This window comes from Haliotis rufescens, unplaced genomic scaffold, assembly GCF_023055435.1.
Source record: "Haliotis rufescens isolate VD_foot unplaced genomic scaffold, xgHalRufe1.0.p SCAF_5, whole genome shotgun sequence".
Classification (NCBI taxonomy): Eukaryota; Metazoa; Mollusca; class Gastropoda; order Lepetellida; family Haliotidae; genus Haliotis; species Haliotis rufescens.
In genome coordinates this window covers 27,948,524-27,967,605 of record NW_025964223.1, presented here as the reverse complement: position 1 = coordinate 27,967,605, position 19,082 = coordinate 27,948,524, and the positions used below count along the sequence as shown (strand labels likewise).

Sequence of the window (19,082 nt, the reverse complement as noted above, 5' to 3'; positions counted from 1 at the left end):
GAGGGGACGCAATTGTTTGTCAGTCAGTTATATTCAAGCTAAATAACGGCAGTCTGTATACCTCCAATGCCACTTTGTCTTGTAAGGGTCTTCCTTTCCCGGAATAAGCGCATGTACATGTCCCGGCGCCCAGGATATTCTTTTATTATATATCCCTGCAGTTAGGGACAGTGTATAGAATGCCTGGAGCACTCAGGCTACAGTTAAACTTCATTCACCACATTATTTTTCTAACTTTTTGTGAACTCAAAACATTTCCAAACTTCCATTTTGGAATTGATCGTGACATTGAAAAGCGTCTTATGGCTTGAGTTTGTCTTCCTTGTTCTTTGATTCTGTTGTCACTGTGGCCTCGGTTCCTGTCACCCCATTTGCAGATGCCTGAACGTGAGATATGGCGACTGTCTGTACGTCGGACATCGGCCTCACTCTGCACTGTAAAACAATAAACTACAAACTGATGCAGTTTCCCATTAAAGTTACAGATAAAATTATTAAATTAATACCCGATGTTATAACAATTGCACATATTGGATTACATGCGGTGAGTAATGGAATGAGTGAGCAAAGAGCAACAACAGTCAGTGATCATGTCGGTTATCGGTTGATATCTCGGGTTAAAAGATGCACGTACCCTTTCCTATCTTTGGGCTTGGCTCGCGGAGTAAGCCAGTCTTCTGTCCATCGTTGCCGCAAAATAATTAGATTCGGTATTCAACAGGCAAGAGATTTTCGATCGGTGTCTGTCATAAAGTTTATCTTTTTTTCTTAACTTGGATAATATCGAATCGGTTATAGGAGATTCAAAAGTTGATATGGTAGTTAAAGAAAATATTTGGTATTCCATAATAACTAAGCCGCTCATAAACATCCAGATAGTTTAACATCATTGTTTGATATTTGTTAAGATATTTCGTTAAGCTTGTACATATTACCACATTAGGCCTAAATATCGTATCGCAATATGACTAGCTATAAAAATTATACTTTGTGTCTCTAAATATGATACTAACTATAAAAACCTGTACTTGTCAAAGGTTTACCATCATATCGGACCTGCATTTCGAGGTCTAAATGTTCACGAAATATCAGGTAATTCCCCCGGAATAGTCAAGCTGTCATTAATAGCCCTCTGACCCTCTCCTCTTGTCATTTGATATTTGCTCTGTTGATCCGTGGTACTATTATACGCATTTTCTTTCGGGTTTCGTTCTCTCCAAATACAGTAGGGTAACTATGAGTGAATTACAAAGGAGTACAGAGGAGTGAGTGGGTATGGTTTTACGCAGCTTTTAGCAATATTCCAGCAAAATAACTGCGGGGGACACCAGAAATGGGTTCACATATTGTACCCATATCGGGAATCGAACACGGGTCTTCGGCGTGACGAGCGAACGCTTTAACCACAAGGCTACCCGACCGCCCTAAGAAAAGGGAAGGACTATCAACTGAACATGTTGGCGGTGTTTTGTAAGGATGCAAAGAACCAAGAAAGACGACAAGGGTGTGTGGTCAACAATAATCAATGATGGATCATGCCCCGACGATTGATCAAACATTCGTATATACGCGTGTCATGGTCTGAATTAATCTCCAACTAACAATTTGATTCAAACAATATTTATTTCAAAGAAAAAGGAATGGGATTGGTGAACATGTTCAACCTATTTTAACACCTCTTCCTACAAAGAACATTTAACAATTAATAAGAGTAAGCTGTACATAAAATAATAAATTTAGATTGATTGTGCCTACTTTTGCAAATATTATGATGATATACAAGTCACACACAAACACACAAATACACGCATACATATATCGGTACAAAAACAAACAGCATACCAGCATATCACACATACAAACAACTATTTGATCGATGTAATCGTTATGAAGACATATTTAGATTTTAAATCTTTTTGATTTTGCAATGAACAAATGGACAGATTGTACAATATTTAGGTGAGTATCAGTAGTTGTTGTAGCATTTCCATATGATACTGAATCCAAGTCGTATCCCTTTATATAGTAGTACATATTGTTCCGAAGATTACAGTAGTTGCAACATGAAAGGAAGTAATGTGTAAGATCCTCATAATGATATCCACAGGAGCAGGTAGTAGAATCATGAATATGTCTGATATTTGTGTGCATTTAAATCTCTGCATCCTAATCTGAGGGGGCAATGGATTATTTGACAATGACAATTTAAGGGAGTCCTTCCGACTCCTCTAGCAACGCATGGCCCATGCGGGCTTACGTAGCGGATAGCCTTTGATTTCTGGGTACTGTTCTCCCGATCATATCCCAGATGTGCTAAATGGGAAAGGTTTTCATGCTGTTCATTTAAGTCTAATGACGTTATGCTACTGGATATAGTTACGATACATGCACGGTGAGCACGAGCGCTATCGTACATATCGTTACAGACCCACCCCTAAATTCGTCGTGTTGTCTTGCGTTGACGTTGACGTTTCAGACACGTCCATGCCTGTACAGAAAGGTCAGAGTGAATTTGGACTCATCTGAAAACCATTACACGAGATCACCGGCGGTTCGCTTTCGTCAGTACGTTCACTTTCCCCGTGTGATCATGCGACTTTTGTCTTATTGTTTTCCGAATATATATAAGAAAATAATTTAAACATACACTGTTACCCAAGAAGGGAGAAGTGCACCCCAAGTAGGCGAGCTAATTTGCCCGGACCATGGAACACCCCTTCTTGTTTGGTCCTGGTGCTAGGGATGTGCGAGAGGTACAATGTCAAAATCCGAAGACCTTCCATACTATACGTTATTGTTTTATATTTACTTGGCGTGTTTTAGTTCGCCAGTTGCTCCCCAGTGATCTTCTCTGGTTTAAGACCGACACTTCTGTTAAAAAAACACATGTTCGGTTCTGGGTGGGAGGAGAGGCATTTGAAGATGGGATGGAAACTGTAAGATTGTATTCAGATAATCTTCATCACAGCCGATACTCCAAAGAATCAAAGGATCGATCCCACGAACACTTTCGTATACGTATTACATTCTTCAGTACTATTGTTGTTATAACATAATGTTTGAAATTATCATGATAACGCCTTCATAAAACCCAATAACAATAACAGGTGAGAGAGCGCGTATGGTTTTACGCAGCTTTTAGCCTTCTGCACGCAATAGCATGTAAGAACAGATGCAATGATGGCAAGTCTGGGCATTTCCTGGTCTTGTCTATTTTTCTGATTTGACCATAATTTGTTACATGTGAGCATAAAAATGAAATCAAACATCATCACTTTTCTGGGTACATGAATACTTATGTGTCTCTTACAATTGAACGTCTAAAGTGTTGGATGTACATCTTTGCCAGAGGTTGTATATTTTCCTGTTGTTCCATCGCGTACCGGTAAAACATGTTATTTTGATTACAGAAAGACACTGAATGACACACTGCACAAGTATATAATCAACATGCACGTTGGCTATTATCGTGATTTAACAAGCTCGCACAGTCGCATGGAGAACAAAGAGAAACCAGCACGATAAAGCATTTTCTATCACAGCTTTGAAAATACAGGTACTCAGGTTTCAAATCGAAATAATGACTTCTGAATGAAGCAGCTAATTTCTCAGTCATTGACGGTTGTCATTTTGAATAATGGTATGTACTAGTACAGGTGACACATTGCAAAGTTGCAATTACTACAATATTTAAAGCATATTCAGCAGAAAACAATGGAACGGGAGAGTGTATGTCAATTTTGAGCAACAACAGAACTTAAATTTGGCGCTTTGCAATATCCGACGGCGACGTCTTACATTCTACATCACAATGAACAGTGTGACTTAATAATAGTTACATGCGGGGCAAGTTTATACGTTCCAGACCTTTTTAGGTTTCTTCTTTGGGTTTACGAAAAGTGGTGATGTCTGATAACTGATATAACTCCCAAGACAGCGTTTATTTCTGTAAGGCAACCCTTTCACTATACACTACAAGCTGACTACAGATAAATTGTCATATGAACTGAACAGCCACCTCAGCGCAACGCTGAAATGGAATCATATCCAGATTCTAATGATACAACAGAGTTCCTCTTTAATTCCAATGCAGATACGTTGGTTCCTGACAGTTTCTTCCTTTTTCGAGAATTCCGTTGCAGCTCGTGCATCCTGCAACAGTACAAGGCATTGATATTAAACTCAAAATGAGTTGACCTGTCTAACTGATTCTTATACAGTCAAGTCCCGTTTATCCGACATGGTTGATGCATACGATTATGTCGGATAAACGAGTATGTCGGATAAACGAAATTAAGTAGTATCAACGTTCGTGATAGAAAATCGAACAACTACACGATAGATAACGATACAAACACGTAATAAAAAATAAAAATGAAATGTTCATATTGTTATGTTACATTGTTAGTGGAATATGTTTTCTAATCATACAACCTCTAAAGCTCGACTATTAAACGGACTGTATGACTTATTTAAAATACTTTAAAAAGCATAGTCTGGAATGGCAGTCGCAAGTTTGATACTGGAACCGCAAAGCTTAGGAAAGCTGCTTTCTAAGTGGCTAATAACGTTGACTTCCTGTTAGTCATTTCATTGGCAGGTCATAGTTCGCGAAAAGCTGTAATGGGATATCCTCGGCGACAGCGAGAACTTGTATCTGATTTCAATGCGATTGAGGTAATCCAAGCATGTGATTAATACTGTTTTCTTTATTTAAAGCATTAATTGTTTATTGTTAAGCAAGTTTATCTCTGGAGCCGTTGTTATATGAGAGATTTCGGTAATTCGTTGCAAATTAAGTGTGTCGGAGTCGGAGTGCGACACTGTCGGATTAACGGGTCTAAATAGTACTGATTTAATCGGTTCCCATCATTAGTGTCGGATAAAGCCGATTGTCGGATTAACAAGTGTCGGTTTAACGAGTCTTGACTGTACTTACGGTCTAACGATTAACCGGACATAATGTCACAAACTGTCAATATTCGGTGAGAAAACGATGTGCGAAACATGCTATTTCTTTAATGCGTTTATTCTTCGCGTTACGGTACTCATCTCATTTGTTTTGTTTTGGAACCCGCGCCCCTAAAATTGAAAAGGAAAATATTTTACGTGAAAATTATAATTCACGTTAAACCAAGGTTACTTGACACGCCACCACTAGCCATACTCTTGACATATGTGAAATCCATTCAATTTTTCTATTATACTCTTCAAAAAAGAAACTATACATCAGGATTGCAACTGGGTTTATTTTTCGAGTTTAGATTTCATAAATAGTGTAACAAGTGGTACTTATAGGTTAATTATTGTACAATATGCATGTAACAAATACAGGCACAAAAACACCCGGGGTAGGTGGAAAGTAACGATTTTGGCCTCCTCGAGCTGCTATCACCTCTTGGCAGCGAAGTCCGAATAACACTGCGGGGGATGTTCTGCCAATCCTGCTCAAGCGCCACAAACAGTTCCTGAAGTGTCTGTGGCGGTGGTTGACGTTGACGGACCCAACGATCCAGCACGTCCCGTAGATGTTCAATAGGGGACAAGTCTGGCGAGCGGTATTCGACGTAGTCTGGGTACTTGTGAGGCTGATGACAGGTATTGTCACGACAGTTCAGAAATTTGCATGATGCCGGTATATGGCATTGCAGCTGCGTTTTGGCAAATTGCTCCGTTGCGACGTCACAACATTACGTTTCGGCAATCTGCATGTTTACTCGAAAATTTAATGAAATTTAACGATTATTTAAGAAAACAAATTCTGCCATGCAAAAGCGATCAGGTCCAGTGTTATCAAATTTATGCATGTATAGTTTCTTTTTTTTTGGAAGAGTATATATACACAGGCCTCCCAACAACTAATGAAACGAATAGGTATATTCTGTACCCGGCTGGTGGTAATACCCAATCAGCCTGCAGGCTAAGTAAACCACGCCTCCTTTTGTATGGAATCCTAGAAGGGACACTATCACGTTGTCGCATTGTTGCCCTTACATAAACAAGTAAAAAGTGTCAAAATTAACAAAAGAGCGACAATGCGACAACGCGACATTTTGGCCATTTTTCGAGTTGTCGCGCTTTGAATAATATCATTTTTATTTTACCAAAGAGCGACAATGCGACATATTTTGACCTTGAAAAAATGTCACATTGTCGCATTGTCGCCCTTTTGTTAACTAAAAACTATATGATTCAAAGCGCGACAATGTGTCAACGCGACATTGCGACAAATGGCCAACATGTCGCAGTGCTGCTTTGGTTAGTTTTGACACTTTATACTTGCTTTTGTAAGGGCAATTATTCCATAGTTTGGGTTCTTACAAATAGAGACCACACAAATCGTATTTTTAATTACGCGCAACAGCGGTAACTTGATGTTTTTACACTTTGTTCCTAGGCAATCGTATTGTACATTATACTGCCTACATAATGGTGTGAGAAAAATCTATTGCTGTTTTCATGATACGGTCACTTTAACGCTGCAACTAACATGTCAGACAGAATTGCTATTCTATGGCTGCACGACTCTCAGCTTGGTACGCTGTGATTCAGCATGGTTATCAGAGATGTAAGTAGGATAATGTATCGCATTAACGTATATGTTTGTAAACCTTATTAAAATCGCATTCAATGTACAAGAAACATATTTTATAATTCTGTTAAAATCACTTGTTACTCTCGTACAAGGAAATGGACCTACACACAATTCGTAAATTAATATTGCAGCTCTTATTGATTGAGGATCCACGATCTTACAATGGGCAATAAATACTCTCTCACAAGATATATAATACCTTTTGTTGTAGCACAAGCACATTGCTGTAGTGATCACCATCAGAAGGAGGAGGGCTGCTCCCGTCAAGCTTGTGATCACCTCCAGTACTGGAACGGAAGGAATTCTCTTAGACGTTTAGCTCCCATGTAGTTTACTATATTCATCCCCGTCAACACATGAAACACAACTGCCGTAAACATTCAATATTCTTTATAAGTATACTTACTAAAGGCAACCTTGTCATCAGTGTTGTCTGATTTTCCTGGAAGGAAACGGCAAATAATTCACTATGTATGTTCTTATGTTTGATGATACTATTCAGTATGATTAAGCAATACAAACCTTGCACATTATCTTTGCGATAGGGGAATGATACAAAGTTAATTATAATACATGCAATAAGTGTTTTGGGTTAATGGTAATGTTACGTTTTATAGTCAGTACGAATCTGTCATTCCAAAAACTATACAATCATCATAATTATTTTATTCGATACAATATGTACGGTCTTTCCACAAATGTCAAAATCATTCTTCATTCATTCTCTTGGATGTTAAACAAGGGCATAATAGCAAACACACTGGCAGTCCAATCTTTGTTTCATTTTCCCATAATAGGTTATGTATATTACTTACTTGTGTCCCGTGTTGTTTCATCAACAGGTGGTTGACTGGATTTCACTGTAGTTGACGACAATCTTTGCCAAGATTTTGTTGAGGTTGATGCACCGAACATTAAAGCTGTTAGCATATGTTGGGTTGCTGAAGTGTGAGTAGAGATGTTGGAGGGCTTGCCGTTGTCAGTGATGGAAGATGAAGATGTGGTTGTCGAGTGCTGTATTCCACCCTGTGTTGATGGCATAGGCGTTGTTGTGGATGAGGATGTTTCCTGCCCGGTTTCCGAGGAAACGGATGTGGCTTTGGAGGACTGCATCCTTCCAATCGTTGACACAGTTGTGGAAGATGAACCTTTTCCTTCTGTGTCTACTGGTGAGAATGATGTGATGTTTGTAAACCTTAATCTTCCACTCGTTGACGTTGTCGAGGAAACGGCAAATGATTTACTATGTATGTTCTTATGTTTGATGATACTATTCAGTATGATTCAGCAATATATACCTTGCACATTATCTTTGCGATAGGGGAATGATACAAAGTTAATTATGATACATGCAATAAGTGTTTTGGGTAAATGGTAATGGTACGTTTCATAGTCAGTACGAATCTGTCATCCAAAAAACTATACAATCATTATAATCATTTTTTTCGATACAATATGTACGGTCTTCCCACAAATGTCAAAATTATTCTTCATTCATTCTCTTGGATGTTAAACAAGGGCATAATAGCAAGCACACTGGCAGACCAATCTTTGTTTCATTTTCCCATAATATGTTATGTATATTACTTACTTGTGTCCCGTGTTGTTTCATCAACAGGTGGTTGACTGGATTTCACTGTAGTTGACGACAATCTTTGCCAAGATTTTGTTGAGGTTGATGCACCGAACATTAAAGCTGTTAGCATATGTTGGGTTGCTGAAGTGTGAGTAGAGATGTTGGAGGGCTTGCCGTTGTCAGTGATGGAAGATGAAGATGTGGTTGTCGAGTGCTGTATTCCACCCTGTGTTGATGGCATAGGCGTTGTTGTGGATGAGGATGTTTCCTGCCCGGTTTCCGAGGAAACGGATGTGGCTTTGGAGGACTGCATCCTTCCAATCGTTGACACAGTTGTGGAAGATGAACCTTTTCCTTCTGTGTCTACTGGTGAGAATGATGTGATGTTTGTAAACCTTAATCTTCCACTCGTTGACGTTGTCGAGGAAACGGCAAATGATTTACTATGTATGTTCTTATGTTTGATGATACTATTCAGTATGATTCAGCAATATATACCTTGCACATTATCTTTGCGATAGGGGAATGATACAAAGTTAATTATAATACATGCAATAAGTGTTTTGGGTAAATGGTAATGGTACGTTTCATAGTCAGTACGAATCTGTCATCCAAAAAACTATACAATCATTATAATCATTTTTTTCGATACAATATGTACGGTCTTCCCACAAATGTCAAAATTATTCTTCATTCATTCTCTTGGATGTTAAACAAGGGCATAATAGCAAGCACACTGGCAGACCAATCTTTGTTTCATTTTCCCATAATATGTTATGTATATTACTTACTTGTGTCCCGTGTTGTTTCATCAACAGGTGGTGGCTTGGATGTCACTGTAGTTGACGACAATCTTTGCCAAGATTTTGTTGAGGTTGATGCACCGAACATTAAAGCTGTTAGCATATGTTGGGTTGCTGAAGTGTGAGCAGAGATGTTGGAGGGCTTGCCGTTGTCAGTGATGGAAGATGAAGATGTGGTTGTCGAGTGCTGTATTCCACCCTGTGTCGATGGCATAGGCGTTGTTGTGGATGAGGATGTTTCCTGCCCGGTTTCCGAGGAAACGGATGTGGCTTTGGAGGACTGCATCCTTCCAATCGTTGACATAGTTGTGGAAGATGAGCCTTTTCCTTCTGTGTCTACTGGTGAGAATGATGTGATGTTTGTAAACCTTAACCTCCCACTCGTTGACGTTGTCGATGTATGGGCAGTTCCAGAGCCTCCCGCGATCGACACTGTCAGTGGATGTAAAGATGGTTTTGTTGTTTTTATGAGACGAAATAGTGTAACGTTTGCAGACGATTGGTGATACTATTCAGTATAATTCAGCAATATATACCTTGCACATTATCTTTGCGATAGGGAAATGATACACAGTTAGTTATAATACATGCAATAAGTGTTTTGGGTAAACATATATCAATGACACTGAAGACGAAATACATGTGTTGTGCAATGGTACGTTGTATGGTCAGTACGAATCTGTCATTCCAAAAACTATACAATTATTATAGTTATTTATGCGATACAGTATGTACGGTCTTTCCACAAATGTCAAAATCATTCTTCATTCATTCTCTGGGATGTTAAACAAGGGCATAATAGCAAACACACTGGCAATCCAATCTTTGTTTCATTTTCCCATAATAGGTTATGTATATTACTTACTTGTGTCCCGTGTTGTTTCATCAACAGGTGGTGGCTTGGATGTCACTGTAGTTGACGACAATCTTTGCCAAGATTTTGTTGAGGTTGATGCACCGAACATTAAAGCTGTTAGCATATGTTGGGTTGCTGAAGTGTGAGTAGAGATGTTGGAGGGCTTGCCGTTGTCAGTGATGGAAGATGAAGATGTGGTTGTCGAGTGCTGTATTCCACCCTGTGTTGATGGCATAGGCGTTGTTGTGGATGAGGATGTTTCCTGCCCGGTTTCCGAGGAAACGGATGTGGCTTTGGATGACTGCATCCTTCCAATCGTTGACACAGTTGTGGAAGATGAGCCTTTTCCTTCTGTGTCTACTGGTGAGAATGATGTGATGTTTGTAAACCTTAACCTCCCACTCGTTGACGTTGTCGGTGTATGGGCAGTTTTAGAGCCTCCCGCGATCGACACTGTCAGTGGATGTAAAGATGGTTTTGTTGTTTTTATGAGACGAAATGGTGTAACGTTTGCAGACGATTGGTGATACTATTCAGTATAATTCAGCAATATATACCTTGCACATTATCTTTGCGATAGGGAAATGATACACAGTTAGTTATAATACATGCAATAAGTGTTTTGGGTAAACATATATTAATGACACTGAAGACGAAATACATGTGTTGTGCAATGGTACGTTGTATGGTCAGTACGAATCTGTCATTCCAAAAACTATACAATTATTATAGTTATTTATGCGATACAGTATGTACGGTCTTCCAAAAAATGTCAAAATCATTCTTCATTCATTCTCTTGGATGTTAAACAAGGGCATAATCATTTTCCCATAATAGGTTATGTATATTACTTACTTGTGTCCCGTGTTGTTTCATCAACAGGTGGTGGCTTGGATGTCACTGTAGTTGACGACAATCTTTGCCAAGATTTTGTTGAGGTTGATGCACCGAACATTAAAGCTGTTAGCATATGTTGGGTTGCTGAAGTGTGAGTAGAGATGTTGGAGGGCTTGCCGTTGTCAGTGATGGAAGATGAAGATGTGGTTGTCGAGTGCTGTATTCCACCCTGTGTTGATGGCATAGGCGTTGTTGTGGATGAGGATGTTTCCTGCCCGGTTTCCGAGGAAACGGATGTGGCTTTGGAGGACTGCATCCTTCCAATCGTTGACACAGTTGTGGAAGATGAACCTTTTCCTTCTGTGTCTACTGGTGAGAATGATGTGATGTTTGTAAACCTTAACCTCCCACTCGTTGACGTTGTCGGTGTATGGGCAGTTTCAGAGCCTCCCGCGATCGACACTGTCAGTGGATGTAAAGATGGTTTTGTTGTTTTTATGAGACGAAATGGTGTAACGTTTGCAGACGATTGGTGATACTATTCAGTATAATTCAGCAATATATACCTTGCACATTATCTTTGCGATAGGGAAATGATACACAGTTAGTTATAATACATGCAATAAGTGTTTTGGGTAAACATATATTAATGACACTGAAGACGAAATACATGTGTTGTGCAATGGTACGTTGTATGGTCAGTACGAATCTGTCATTCCAAAAACTATACAATTATTATAGTTATTTATGCGATACAGTATGTACGGTCTTTCCACAAATGTCAAAATCATTCTTCATTCATTCTCTTGGATGTTAAACAAGGGCATAATAGCAAACACACTGGCAGTCCAATCTTTGTTTCATTTTCCCATTATAGGTTATGTATATTACTTACTTGTGTCCCGTGTTGTTTCATCGACAGGTGGTGGCTTGGATGTCACTGTAGTTGACGACAATCTTTGCCAAGATTTTGTTGAGGTTGATGCACCGAACATTAAAGCTGTTAGCATATGTTGGGTTGCTGAAGTGTGAGTAGAGATGTTGGAGGGCTTACCGTTGTCAGTGATGGAAGATGAAGATGTGGTTGTCGAGTGCTGTATTCCACCCTGTGTTGATGGCATAGGCGTTGTTGTGGATGAGGATGTTTCCTGCCCGGTTTCCGAGGAAACGGATGTGGCTTTGGAGGACTGCATCCTTCCAATCGTTGACACAGTTGTGGAAGATGAACCTTTTCCTTCTGTGTCTACTGGTGAGAATGATGTGATAATTGTAAACCTTAATCTTCCACTCGTTGACGTTGTCGATGTATGGGCAGTTTCAGAGCCTCCCGCGATCGACACTGTCAGTGGATGTAAAGATGGTTTTGTTGTTTTTATGAGACGAAATAGTGTAACGTTTGCAGACGATTGGTGATACTATTCAGTATAATTCAGCAATATATACCTTGCACATTATCTTTGCGATAGGGAAATGATACACAGTTAATTATAATACATGCAATAAGTGTTTTGGGTAAACATATATTAATGACACTGAAGACGAAATACATGTGTTGTGCAATGGTACGTTGTATAGTCAGTACGAATCTGTCATTCCAAAAACTATACAATTATTATAGTTATTTATGCGATACAGTATGTACGGTCTTCCAAAAATGTCAAAATCATTCTTCATTCATTCTCTGGGATGTTAAACAAGGGCATAATAGCAAACACACTGGCAATCCAATCTTTGTTTCATTTTCCCATAATAGGTTATGTATATTACTTACTTGTGTCCCGTGTTGTTTCATCAACAGGTGGTGGCTTGGATGTCACTGTAGTTGACGACAATCTTTGCCAAGATTTTGTTGAGGTTGATGCACCGAACATTAAAGCTGTTAGCATATGTTGGGTTGCTAAAGTGTGAGTAGAGATGTTGGAGGGCTTGCCGTTGTCAGTGATGGAAGATGAAGATGTGGTTGTCGAGTGCTGTATTCCACCCTGTGTTGATGGCATAGGCGTTGTTGTGGATGAGGATGTTTCCTGCCCGGTTTCCGAGGAAACGGATGTGGCTTTGGATGACTGCATCCTTCCAATCGTTGACACAGTTGGAGAAGATGAGCCTTTTCCTTCTGTGTCTACTGGTGAGAATGATGTGGTGTTTGTAAACCTTAATCTTCCACTCGTTGACGTTGTCGAGGAAACGGCAAATGATTTACTATGTATGTTCTTATGTTTGATGATACTATTCAGTATGATTCAGCAATACAAACCTTGCACATTATCTTTGCGATAGGGGGATGATACAAAGTTAATTATAATACATGCATAAGTGTTTTGGGTAAATGGTAATGGTACGTTTTATAGTCAGTACGAATCTGTCATTCCAAAAACTATACAATCATTATAATTATTTTTTTCGATACAATATGTACGGTCTTCCCACAAATGTCAAAATCATTCTTCATTCATTCTCCTGGATGTTAAACAAGGGCATAATAGCAAACACACTGGCAGACCAAACTTTGTTTCATTTCCCATAATAGGTTATGTATATTACCTACTTGTGTCCCGTGTTGTTTCATCAACAGGTGGCTTGGATGTCACTGTAGTTGACGACAATCTTTGCCAAGATTTTGTTGAGGTTGATGCACCGAACATTAAAGCTGTTAGCATATGTTGGGTTGCTGAAGTGTGAGTAGAGATGTTGGAGGGCTTGCCGTTGTCAGTGATGGAAGATGAAGATGTGGTTGTCGAGTGCTGTATTCCACCCTGTGTTGATGGCATAGGCGTTGTTGTGGATGAGGATGTTTCCTGCCCGGTTTCCGAGGAAACGGATGTGGCTTTGGAGGACTGCATCCTTCCAATCGTTGACACAGTTGTGGAAGATGAGCCTTTTCCTTCTGTGTCTACTGGTGAGAATGATGTGATGTTTGTAAACCTTAATCTTCCACTCGTTGACGTTGTCAATGTATGGGCAGTTTCAGAGCCTCCCGCGATCGACACTGTCAGTGGATGTAAAGATGGTTTTGTTGTTTTTATGAGACGAAATAGTGTAACGTTTGCAGATGATTGGTGATACTATTCAGTATAATTCAGCAATATATACCTTGCACATTATCTTTGCGATAGGGAAATGATACACAGTTAATTATAATACATGCAATAAGTGTTTTGGGTAAACATATATCAATGACACTGAAGACGAAATACATGTGTTGTGCAATGGTACGTTGTATAGTCAGTACGAATCTGTCATTCCAAAAACTATACAATTATTATAGTTATTTATGCGATACAGTATGTACGGTCTTCCAAAAAATGTCAAAATCATTTTTCATTCATTCTCTTGGATGTTAAACAAGGGCATAATAGCAAACACACTGGCAATCCAATCTTTGTTTCATTTTCCCATAATAGGTTATGTATATTACTTACTTGTGTCCCGTGTTGTTTCATCAACAGGTGGTGGCTTGGATGTCACTGTAGTTGACGACAATCTTTGCCAAGATTTTGTTGAGGTTGATGCACCGAACATTAAAGCTGTTAGCATATGTTGGGTTGCTGAAGTGTGAGTAGAGATGTTGGAGGGCTTGCCGTTGTCAGTGATGGAAGATGAAGATGTGGTTGTCGAGTGCTGTATTCCACCCTGTGTTGATGGCATAGGCGTTGTTGTGGATGAGGATGTTTCCTGCCCGGTTTCCGAGGAAACGGATGTGGCTTTGGATGACTGCATCCTTCCAATCGTTGACACAGTTGGAGAAGATGAGCCTTTTCCTTCTGTGTCTACTGGTGAGAATGATGTGGTGTTTGTAAACCTTAATCTTCCACTCGTTGACGTTGTCGAGGAAACGGCAAATGATTTACTATGTATGTTCTTATGTTTGATGATACTATTCAGTATGATTCAGCAATACAAACCTTGCACATTATCTTTGCGATAGGGGAATGATACAAAGTTAATTATAATACATGCAATAAGTGTTTTGGGTAAATTGTAATGGTACGTTTTATAGTCAGTACGAATCTGTCATTCCAAAAACTATACAATCATTATAATTATTTTTTTCGATAGAGTATGTACGGTCTTCCCACGAATGTCAAAATCATTCTTCATTCATTCTCTGGGATGTTAAACAAGGGCATAACAGCAAGCACACTGGCAGTCCAATCTTTGTTTCATTTTCCCATAATATGTTATGTATATTACCTACTTGTGTCCCGTGTTGTTTCATCAACAGGTGGCTTGGATGTCACTGTAGTTGACGACAATCTTTGCCAAGATTTTGTTGAGGTTGATGCACTCGTTGACGTTGTCGATGTATGGGCAGTTTCAGAGCCTCCCGCGATCGACACTGTCAGTGGATGTAAAGATGGTTTTGTTGTTTTTATGAGACGAAATAGTGTAACGTTTGAAGACGATAACGCGTTAAACGAAGATAAAGATTGCCCTTGAGTGGGACGAGTCGAGTATGATGTGTGTCTGGAAGACTGTAGTCGACCTCCTGTGGTCGAATGTGTCAGGGAAGGGGAAAATGTTTCTGTTGTGGAATGTGATTGCGAAGACGTTGGTGGAAGTGAAGATGGCATGTTTGTAGATAATGAGGTTGATGTTGTACTTGAAGCCTGTATTCTACCAAACGTTGTGAGTAAAGGTGAGGAAGACATGGTCAATTGTAAGCCAGTAGATGAATGAGACATGGAGTTTGTTTTGCTCAAATGTATTTTCGTGCTTCCTCCAGACCCTGAGATTGAATGTGGGATCGTTAACCCAGTAGCTATAGCGGAGGTGGACAAAGTCGATGATTTTGAAATCCCCCTGCTATTTGTTGCCCTGATAGTAGCAGGATAATCTGATGTCGATTTTGAGTAAGACGTAGTCGTGTAATTAGGTGAACTCTTTTGAGTCGTCAGGCGGCTTCTTGTGGACTGTGTTGCTGAGGCTGTTGTGTAATCATCCGGTGGTATCTTCGTCCCACAAGCCACTGTCAGGTTACCTCCATCAGAAGCTACAAAAGACGCAGGTGAGGGATCATGCCTCTGACTTATATTTCATGAATGTAGTTGAGCAGAAAAAAACAAGATTTGTCAGGTTTTGGTAGTCAAACCTAAATGTAAAACTTACGGTAAACCGTATCAACATAAACAATAACACTTGGTTTACATGTGAATAAAAACTATTTCATATTGAGAATTCATAACAATAAAATTAATCATGCCTACCTGTAACAACCATCCACAAAAACTGGCGATCACTGCCGTCAGCAATAACTGTCATGGTCAGATTAATATCTACCCTGCTGGTGTTGCTGCTATACAGCACGTTATTGCAACCATTCACAATCTCTGTTTTGGCACAATTAATATTTGTACTCCCATACATTGAACTAGCGAAGGAGACTGTACACGCTCCCGAGGAAACAATGTTGTCTACGAGAGTGACGATGATGGATGACCGGGGATTTGTTTTGTAGGCAGCACATTTAGCATCTCGGACACTTCCATCCTTCTGATCGCTTATCAGGTAAACCTTTCTTCCATTAAGCACCTCATCGGAATTAAAATGGATTTCTTCTTTTACTGACAAAGAAGAAAGAATGAAATAAATAGTGATGAAAAGGTTGTTAATGAAACATGCAGTAGTCCGGCGCCAAGGAAATATTCTCACAGTTCAATTGCCCACACCTGCACTTTCAAACAACCGACAGTGACACAAATGCACAGGACTGCTCTATGCCATGGCTGTGGTCAGGCTAACCATTTAAATCACGGATGTTCAGCGCAGGAGCTGCTGTCCCATGCAAACCAAACATATTTCTTCAACGGTTTTTCTTTCTTAAGAAGCAGCAGAATATCTGTTTGCGTGCAGCAGATTTAAAATTAACGTAGATTTTGGCTTCACAATATCAGTGGATGTGCTATCGTACCACTGGTCCATGGATTACTTGATTGTCTTGTTTGTTCACGGGAGTACTGCTGTGTGACGTCACGCAACAAACACTTACTTTGTTATGAAACTCATTGTGAGTGGCGGTGCTACCGGAAGGGCAGGGCATGCTTTCTCTATTCGCTAACACTTGGTGTCATCGCTGATTTTCCGTGATCTATTCATATAATTTTCAGTTATTTTACGCCCAATGGATTGTGGTTCGGCGGATAATCGGAACTGGTTATTATCAGGCTCTGGTGTTTTTTATCGATGAGATAATGTATCTGTTAATGTTATAACACTTGTTATTATGTGTAGTGAAAAATAATGTTCCTAACAAAGACAAACACATTTATATGTAAAAGAGCGACGACGCACAGTTCAATTTTCACAGTACATTTTCTTTCAATTTGTCGCGAACCATAGATACGTACGTTTCATAAGAAATATTACTTAATTTCTACTTGCCATGTACACAGTCATATTCCAGAGACACATAGTCTCCTGAATGTAGTTCCTTGCTCGTCAACCGCTTCCCGGAATCACAGCGATGTCCACGACTACAGTACCTTGCCATGTGAGACAGGGGACTTGACAACCGCATTTTCTGTCCTGGAATACACACCTCCTCGATGACGGTATCCCCGCCGTGGAATTTGCAACAGTCACGGACAATATGATAGTCCCGTTGTCCGCTGAGTCTTGTGCGACATGTGCTATTTGGGGACAATTGCCCAAGCAGGAACTTCTTCGGTGCAAGATTCCCACTATTTCCACAGAGAGGGGAATCAATGATTAACTCGGAATTGTAGCAGGCTGTATGGTTTAGTCCGTGTAGAAGATATAAACCTGTAAGACAAAGACGATGGTGATTGCTGACTGTGTTCCATACAAATGCTTATGACATTGTGGGAATCGTACACTGGACTCTGCTTGTAGCAGAACTTTCTACTGATTATGACAAGCGTTTTGTCACTTTGCACCAATACTTATATATTAGCGAGTAATTATTACATCAAAATAGTTTAATCCGGCCCTTTCTGTGGGCGAAAAGACCCCTAATAACTCGTTCTTATACAGTATTTACTGAAACCAAAACGCGTAAAACATGTCCAGATCAAGGAGTACAATTGTACCTGATGGCGTGGATCGGTGTTCATGCTATGATCCACTGTAGTTTTTCGATTCGGTTCAGATGACGTGATATTGATGCTAACGGGGAACACGGGGGACACGGGTGGCCCAGTCGTCTAAGGCGTCGCGATTCGATGTGCAGAGTTGCGTCTCTTGGGCACGTCAGAAACCTATGATTGTGGGTTTGAATCCCGGTTCGCCCCGATTATCTTTCTAGGTTTGTTAGCACCATACCCGTGCTCGTGGGTTTCACCGAAGTGGTAAACGTCTGAGACCTGCATCACATCACTTCGGGCTTTCCTCCCACATTAAGCTGACACGCCACGATATAACTGGAATACTGTTAAAAGCGACGTGAAAAACCCAACTCACTCGCTCACTCAGATTTTATGGATCAAGTTCTCATGTTGCAGTTTAATGGGTTGTGTCGGCTCAATATGGATAACAAAATGGAAAATATCTCACTTACATTGTAATAATGACAAAATGAAGAATAATGGAGACATGTCCCGGGTTGATAATGGCGCCTGTAGACAAGATAAAGTATAATTAATTCATTGCATACTCTGATGTCAATATAAGTTATAATAAGGCTGAAAAAGCATAGATTTTTTAACAGAAAGAGTAGATATGAACATGAATATACGTGTCAGTTTGTTGACATCCAACTTATCTATTTATAACCGTATAGCCCGGTTCATAGTGTAAGATATCGGTGACTTATAAACGTGTTAAATGCTCGTATAAGCTAACCTCCACTTTTCCCCGATGTATATTGCTATATAATTATTCTTGAAAGAGTAGACTAGTATCAGATATTAATGAATTTCATTATATTGTGTTTCTCACCTTCACACACATGCAGATTGCTTGCTTGCAGGCCTAACGCAGCAGTTGAAATACATCACAGCAGCTGCTTCATCTCACCCACGCCTGATAGCTTATCGAAGGTGTGATAAAAACATATTCAAGTGACTAGCTATGTATTATTCATAGAAATGGAGTAACAATTATCATGTTTGAGCGAACACATGGCACATCTAAAATTGAGCAGAAATGTTTGTTTCATATGATTTTTACAAGATTTATTTCTGATTGAATAATCATGTAAATTCATTCTTTTTCAGCCCTAAGCTAATGGTTACTTGTATCTGTTGGTGATATGGTAGCGTCTACAAGGGCATAAGGGGAGGACTCTATTCTATGCGTCCAATTTGAGTCGTCCATGCTTCTTCCTTCTTTCCTTCACTCTCACTCGCTCAGTCACTCTCACTCGTACATATTGTCAATATTCCAAATAAACGTTCAATTGAAATAAATTGAAAAATACTTACATAGCATGTGTAGAAAGTTACCTTGACGCATATGTTC

At 39.6% G+C, this 19,082-nt stretch overlaps 1 protein-coding gene across 17 annotated transcripts; it reads right to left on the bottom strand.

The window, feature by feature from the left end:
- Positions 1–1,604: 1,604 nt before the first annotated feature.
- LOC124153012 (serine-rich adhesin for platelets-like) lies at positions 1,605–18,658 on the bottom strand. Of its 17 annotated transcripts, none has more exons than XM_048384182.1 (17): positions 18,561–18,658; positions 18,181–18,238; positions 17,046–17,426; positions 15,872–16,228; positions 14,863–15,657; positions 14,087–14,437; positions 13,213–13,653; positions 12,439–12,789; positions 11,563–11,913; positions 10,686–11,129; positions 9,840–10,283; positions 8,963–9,406; positions 8,187–8,537; positions 7,411–7,761; positions 7,002–7,037; positions 6,795–6,882; positions 1,605–4,152 (listed from the first exon to the last, which is right to left on the bottom strand). In XM_048384182.1, the coding sequence occupies exons 1-17, from the start codon at positions 18,570–18,572 to the stop codon at positions 4,020–4,022; spliced, it is 5,388 nt and encodes a 1,795-aa protein (XP_048240139.1). In that variant the 5' UTR covers positions 18,573–18,658; the 3' UTR covers positions 1,605–4,019. The 17 variants fall into 17 exon arrangements, with proteins under 17 accessions (XP_048240139.1, XP_048240141.1, XP_048240143.1 ...); XM_048384184.1 differs by having other exon boundaries at positions 7,411–7,758; XM_048384186.1 differs by having other exon boundaries at positions 8,187–8,534.
- Positions 18,659–19,082: the final 424 nt, after the last annotated feature.